Here is a 7,489-nt window from a genome sequence, read left to right on the forward strand (position 1 = left end):
TTCTGAGGAGGAAAAACCCATCAGCTACTACCACTCCTAACAAGCCCATCGGCAACCGCATTGGCTTCTCTAGGGGCGTGGGAAATAGAGAGATCCATAAAGGTCCTAAGGGCCGTAATTCTGACCCACCAATACCATAGGCCCCAGGAGGGAGAGACCTAATTATTCATGGCTTCAACCAGCACCTTGGATCACTAACCAAATCCACCTTGGTGAATCCCATCTGTTTACAACTAGAAAGCCCTTCCCAAATTGCTTTTGCTTTAGCTCGCCCGTTTAAACCGAAGCCATAACCTGAAGAGAAGGCAAAGAAAAAAGACCCATCACACGAGCCAAGTTTCAAATCGAGTCAATTTAGTACTAAGTTGGAATTCGAGTCGAGTCGAGTTGAGTTAGTGGGTGACTCAAACTCAAATCGGTTTAAGTTTAGACTGGACGAAGTCAACTCGATTCGGATCGACTCACTCACTCAATTCGGATCGAGTCGGATCTGAACAAGTCGAACGAGTCGAGTTTGCCCAGACAAGTCGTCCCGTGCCCAGCTCTAAACAACAACATTAAAATAATACTTCTGATTGTTAAAATTATATCAATAGCAAATTAAAATATACGATCATCATTAATAATTAATTAATTAGTGATGTTTGGAGAGACCAGTCAAAATATATTAGACCACTCATCACGTGGGCCTAGGTCTGATCTGATAATGAACACTATTTCCCGTGCATGGATAATCTAATAAAAAACCGCAGATGGCAGAGAGCCCGTAGCATGGACAATTCTAATCACAAACATTATTTTCCATGCAATCATGATTATATATATGAATATGTACCATATGAGGTCAACCTCATAGGAGCTTCCCATGAGGTTCATCACAAACATTATTTTCCATGCAATCATGATTATATATATGAAAATGTACTATATGAGGTCGACCTCATGGGAGGCCCCACCGTGATCTGTGATGGACATCCATGCCCCCCACCGTGATCTGTGATGGACATCCATGCCTTGCATTTGGTAGGTCACCTGTAGGTTATGTATGCAACAAAAATCAACCCTATCCGAAACTTATGGATGGGTTGGATGTCTAAGTCATATAAGTTTTTGTAACCTGAAATTTGGTGTGACTCCCCCATTCAAGCGGGACACACACGATGGATGGGTTGGATGTCTAAATCATATGTCATTGGCCTGAAATTTGGTGTGACTCCCCATCCAAGACAAGTCTGCACCATTTGAACTCCCCTGATTTTGTACACGTGCGGGATAAACGCCTGTGTGTTTATGTTTGGAAAGATGAAAAATCGACAGCAGACGACCTTTTTGCTCCAGTATCCGATGATCTAGACCGTTCAACTAGATCCTATAGCACATGGTCCATATGGAAACACGTCACACAGCCTGGGCATCAAAGGTGATGATCTCTGACAAGTGGGGTTCTTTCCATATGAACTATTTATGGTGGGGACAGCTACATGAACGGATTGGATCGTTACAAGGTGTGGCAGAAGGAGCCTCTATGGAAGAGGCTTGCGAGCAAATATGTTCTTAATGGCATGTCATCCATGGCTAGGGCTAGCAATGGGCCCGGCCCAAGTAGTTCGCAATCTGGCCGTAAAACACTCAGGCTGCCTGATGCCACTAGGGCTGTTGATGCGCCAGGATGGCCCATCGGGCTTTTTGATCTAGACCGGTGACATACAGATGGGTGTAAAAATAAGCCCATGGCCCGACCCAGTTCATTATGCCTGTTTAGGGTTTCAAGGGTAATTTTGTCATTTGTTGTCCATGATGGGTTTACAACTAATGAACCGCTCAGATCCTACATAATGGCTTGAGCCGTGAGTAATCATGGGCTGGGCTTGGGTCTATTACTTTGCCCATCATGGGCCCAGGCCAGGCTCATACCTAGGATTTTCAATGTGGGTCGGGCTTGGAAAAACCTAGGCCCAGCCCAATGATAGCCCTACTTGCTACCCATAGGTCTATTCACAATGTATACCCTAATTAGGAGTGCTCTTGGTGGCATAATTGGACGGTTCTAGCTAAGATTGCTAAGTTTATTGGATTAATGTGGACCTCGTGCATAGGCCAAGAGTCCGTTACAAATGTATTATGTACTTAATTTATTAGAGTTGGCTGTTAAAAAGTACCATTGATTATTAAATTTGAAGTTAACCAAATAAAATAATAAAATTTTATTTTAGTTAAAATTCAAATTATTTAATTACAGCAGTTCCATCATGAGTACAAGATCTGCACCATTTAATGGTGGTCCGTCAATGACATTTGATCTAGACTGTCAAAATAGTGGATCAAAATCATCAATATGCCACGGATAACCTTTTTCATAATTTTTTAATTTTATAGGGCAAAATGAGCAAAATGAAAATCTCTCTTATCTTTATGAGTGAGAGTGAAAGGAAAATATAGTTTATGCTATTAGAAAGATCTAATAGTCATTGGTTTCTTCATCCTCATGGAAGTTAAGCACAGGGTGTTGTATGGTTAAATACAAAAGGGAACAAGTTTATGGTAAAAGGAAGGGTGATGAATGTGAAAAACTCATAAAATATAAAACCAGTGTACCTTTATATCAACGATGCAATCCTAGGGGTTCATTTAGCTGGAAATTAAGATTCTGATGATCAAATTTGTTATATGTGGAAAATATTAGCCATAACTTTTCCAGTTAAATGTAGACCGCCGATTAAATGGTCCACTTTCTAGACACCAATCAGATGGGTAAGATTATTGGAAGGATGAGATTTAAAGGTACAGATCATTTACTGTCTTTCATTCTTATGAAAATGCCTATAAATTAACTGTTTTGAAAGAAATCAATTCATTCATTTTTCATTACCAACAATTTCTATAGCTTCTTCAAGGAAAAAAATAAAAAAAAATTACAATCAGCAGAAAAAAATCTTTTATGTAGAAATCAATTCCATTCCAACCATTTGGCCATCTTTGTAGAGGTCTTCTTGGTTGAAAATCAAATTCATCCACGCACATGGCAATAAGATATATGTTGGCATGGATGATGATTCAACATATGCAACGAAATAGAATTTAGGATGCGTTTGGTTGCACCAAATATCATGATATTTCATGATTAATCTGTCTAATTTGGTGCAACCAAACACAGCCGCAATCAAAAGAGTAATATTAATAATAAAAGGAAATAGAGAAGCAAAACTAAACTATAACGAAAAAGAAGAAACACGATACAGAATTCACCCACAACGGTTGGTTGGTTTTTTGTTGTGGTTGTACGTATTTAGTTCCACGACAAGGCTTTCTTAACAACAACGACGAAAACAGAAACAATATAAAAAAAAAATATCCCTTCTGAGTTCACGGCCTTCGTTGATTCCCGGATTCTGCCCTCCTTGCTTCCAATATCCTCTGCCCAGCATATCTTCATAAACACCCAGACAGAAAACACGCACGGTGGCGGAAGTTAGTCCTTCGCAGACGTGTATATGGTCACGTTCCACGCGACGGCTTGGCACATGCATGTGAGATCCAGGCCATTTATCAGGTGGGCCAGTGGGTGAATGCACCCACCAAAATAAGATTTAGGCTTCCCAACTCATTGGGTGGACCAGGCATGTATGTCAACCGTCGGCCATGGGCTATTGTTTCTCTAACCGTCCATTTCTAGATAGTGATGGCTCATCCTCCTTATATGTGGACACGTATACGGCTATCCAGACCATCCAAATCGTGGGGCACATGGTGTATGGAGCATATCGCGAAAACCATACTGATCAAGAGATGCTGACCGTCCATTGGCTGGTATGGAACTTATGGTTGGAAGTATAGTAACGAGTGCTCCGAACTCTATTAGCTAGGGCTCATTCGGATTCCTGATTTATGCTCCATTCACACATTCACAATCGGGTTGGCCGTTTGGACGGTCTGGATTGCCATTAAAAAATGTGTACATATGAAAAGCCGAAGGCAATTTGAGTTCGTTTTGCCTCATTTGCGATTCAGGATCCAGCGTGTCTCCGTCCACTGGGCCCACGTGTCCTGTGTCCTAATGATCATAACCGTCCATGTTAGCCGGGACACACGTGCTGGATCCTGACTTGGGATAGGTGAAAAATGAAACTCACAACTTTGATACTCTGGCAGAGTGTGATGGATGATACCCAAGCACTTGGAATTTGCATGGGTCTATGCAACTAATTAAAATCGAACTGTTCAAATTACGGCTCACTGTTTAGAAAACTGCCGTTATTTGATCATCTTACTATCGGATTGGTGTACATCTATTGGACGGTGAAAAATATTCAACGGTTCTAATTCAACGGTTTATGTATGCCACGTATGCAATCCCATTGCCTGTGTATCAAGGACCACACTCTGCCAGAGTAGAATATCTAATAAATCCTTCTGGTGGGGCGCGAGCTAACCTTCCCATCATCATGACCGTCGCCTGGGGATTGGTGCCAGGAGACGCGTAGAAGGTGGACCCATCCACGACCCGGAGCGATCCGATTCCAATGACCCGATAATCGCCGTCCACGACCTTCCCCGCCACGCACCCCCCGTGGTAGTGCCAGATCGTCGTGACCGTCCGCCTGCAGAACTCCGCCATCGCTCCGTCGTCCGATTCGTTGGCCGGCATCGCGGGCCCCACGTACCTAAACTCCCTCCCCATGCCGATACCCCACTTGAACCCATCCATGGCCGGGGACCGCAGTGCGTCCCCGATCTTCCGCACCCCGCTCACGCACCGGTCCAGGTCGACCGGGCTCGCGAAGTAGTTGAACCGGACCGTCGGGTTGTCGCGGACGTCGGTCGAGGCGAGACGGAGCGAGCCGGTGGAGACGGGGCCGGAGACCTTCTCCAGGAGGGTGGCAACGGTGAGGAGGAATGGTGCGGCGATTGGTCGGAAGAAAGGGGGGTAGAAAGGGATGATGTTGGAGGCGGCCTCGAGGAAGAAGCCGGAGCTGGTGATGCCCACAACCTGTATGAGGGAATGATCGAGAGGGATTGGGGAGAAGAAGGAGACGCCGTTGCGAGGGTTGTCGTAGAGGTACTGACCGACGACCGGGAGGTGGTGGATCACGGGTATGCCCCACGTGGCGAGGTAGGTGCGGGGCCCGATGCCGCTCAGTAGCAGTAGCTGGGGACTGCCCAGCGCTCCGGCGCTGAGGATCACCTCGCCCTTGTCCCGCAGCATGGCGTTGTGGTACCGCCCGTTGTGGTCCCTGTAAACCACCCCGCTCGCCGACGGCCGTCCATCTGCTGGGGCCCACCGGAATCGTCGCCCACGAAAAAGATAAAACGATCAGAGGTTAGTTCCGTGCCTGCCGTTGCACCGTATCTCTTAGTACGCACTCACGCATCAACTGTACGGATGGCCCAGCATGGGGCACCGTGACCACCCTTGACTCGGCCGAATCGCGGATCGAGACACGGCCGAGTCAGTACGAGTCGCCGAGACAACGTATCATGATATGCATGTGCCTCGATCAGGCCATGATCCATCCATCCATTACCATTAGTGTGAGACCGTCCAACTGATGACGGGCATTCGACTGCTCGATTCTAGCGAGCAACGTTCGCACATGTGCCAAAGCGTGGCAGATCCTAGCCTCTCATCTGTTTGCCTTTCGTATATTTGTCTTTCTTGAGGTGGGCCGGATGGGGATTTGAAAACATTGACAGATAAAATGAAGCTGATCAGTCCACGTTCAAGAAAGACGCACAGCCCACATTAGACGAGGCGTGATTTTTGGGCCATCATACATATACGGCGAGGCCCACCTGGTGAAAGGGATTGATGGATGGTAACCCATCTTCGAGCGAGTGCCCCTCAACCTTAAAATAAAAATACAAAAAAATTTTAAAGGACCGTCTGTTTGTTGAACACTAATTGAACGGTCAGGACCAACCCACAAGAGACGCCTTTGGCATGAACAATCTAACATGCTTGCATGAGATCAACGCTTTGGATCGTTGCTGGTGAGACATTCCCATCTGATCTTTGATACACGTGACAATCTTGCACACGTGTGCAAGATCCATGATACTCATGAGAAAATGGATGGTTAGGATACTCATGATACACGTGACAATCTTGCACAGGATACTCATGAGAAAATGGTTGCCCCGGATCCTTCACACGTGAATTCAAGAAAATCAAGAAACGGAGAAATCAAGAAAAACAACCAAACACGCCTAGATGAATAAAAAATAAAAATAAAAATAAAAAGAAAGGAAGAAAACCATACTTGGAGAGTGATCGAAGAGAACCCTCTCGACACTGGCATGAAGGGCGACCCTGATATTCGACATTGCGGCGTAACCAAGAAGATCGGCAGCGCTGTGCCGCCGCCCGCTCGGGTCGAATGTAGTGGCCCCGATCTTCGTCCCCACCACGTGTTCGACGGTGAAACCATTGTAGGGTGTGAAGTTGGCCTCGAGGAGCCCGTCACGGACGGCAGACTGCCAGATCCCAACGTTGGGTTGGAATGCTACGGCCCGCTCGACCCACTCGTAGGAGGCATTGACGAGAGACATGTCCCAGTTGATGGGGCCAGATCCGGCAAGGAAGAAGGTGGAGTCGGCGCGGCTGTAGAAGCCGGCGTTGATGGAGCTGCTGCCGCCAAGGATGCGGCCTCGGGCGTTGGGGACGCCGTCTTCGGAGATGAAGGACTGGGCGGGGGAGGAGTAGAGGTCGGTCTGCAGGAGGGTGGGGAGGAAGCCTTGTTGGGTGAGGACGGTGGGGAAGGAGGTGCTGCCGCCGCCGCGTTCGAGGAGCAAGACGCGGTGGTCTTCGGAGAGGGTGGCGGCGAGGGGGCAGCCAGCGGTGCCGCCGCCGACAACGATGTAGTCGTATTCCTCCTCGGGAGGGAATTCGGTGGCATTGAAGATGTAGTTGGTGGACTCTGCGAAGAATCAAAGAAGAGATGTGAGAAAGAAAGAACCGAAGGAACAAAGAAAGAAAGATGAGAGAGAGAGAGAGAGAGAGAGAGAGAGAGAGAGAGAGTATACCTAGATGAGGGGATTGGGAGGAGATAGGGAGGAAGAGGAGGGTTAGGAGGAGGAGAGATTGGACAGTGGTGATTGCCATTTGCGTGAGAGAGAGAGAGAGAGAGAGAGAGAGAGAGAGAGAGAGGGAGGGAGGGAGGGAGGGATGGATGAAAAGCTGTTGTTGTTAAGGAGAGAAGAGAAGCGGGTGAAACAGGCTTGGGCTTTGGTTTTGTTGGTTTGAATATATCAAGAAATGACGCCAGTGCCCTTTATGCAGTGTTGAGAGAGAGAGAGAGAGAGAGAGAGTTTGCTAATTCCACACGTTTGCACGCTTGCAGGTATGAAATACGTGTGAGAGACCTGAGCTTTCTATATGTTTGGAAATAAATGCTTAGATGGGCGACAACAGTACGTATCCAAGGAGTGGATCAGCTTGGACGCGGTTTGGCTGGTGACCCCACACCAGCCGGCTAGCTTGTGTCAAAGCCCC

General features: G+C 47.0%; 1 protein-coding gene across 1 annotated transcript; it reads right to left on the reverse strand.

Annotated features, from left to right (window-relative positions):
- Nucleotides 1-3,363: 3,363 nt before the first annotated feature.
- Nucleotides 3,364-7,099, reverse strand: LOC131256359 ((R)-mandelonitrile lyase-like). Its single transcript, XM_058257300.1, has 5 exons — nucleotides 7,021-7,099; nucleotides 6,258-6,914; nucleotides 5,923-5,931; nucleotides 4,431-5,265; nucleotides 3,364-3,427 (listed from the first exon to the last, which is right to left on the reverse strand). Exons 1-5 carry the CDS (start codon nucleotides 7,097-7,099, stop codon nucleotides 3,364-3,366), a joined length of 1,644 nt encoding a protein of 547 aa, XP_058113283.1.
- Nucleotides 7,100-7,489: the final 390 nt, after the last annotated feature.

The sequence above is a fragment of the Magnolia sinica genome, chromosome 9 (assembly GCF_029962835.1).
Source record: "Magnolia sinica isolate HGM2019 chromosome 9, MsV1, whole genome shotgun sequence".
Classification (NCBI taxonomy): domain Eukaryota; kingdom Viridiplantae; phylum Streptophyta; class Magnoliopsida; order Magnoliales; family Magnoliaceae; genus Magnolia; species Magnolia sinica.

What these genes read in the sequence shown, in the direction of transcription:
- LOC131256359 (XM_058257300.1), bottom strand. Translation starts at nt 7,099, where the DNA reads ATGGCAATCACCACTGTCCAATCTCTCCTCCTCCTAACCCTCCTCTTC. An exon ending in CTCCCAATCCCCTCATCTAG is followed by an intron (nt 6,915 to 7,020) that starts GTATACTCTCTC and finishes GATTCTTCGCAG; the next exon opens with AGTCCACCAACTACATCTTC. An exon ending in ACGGTCATGATGATGGGAAG is followed by an intron (nt 3,428 to 4,430) that starts GTTAGCTCGCGC and finishes GTGTTTATGAAG; the next exon opens with ATATGCTGGGCAGAGGATAT.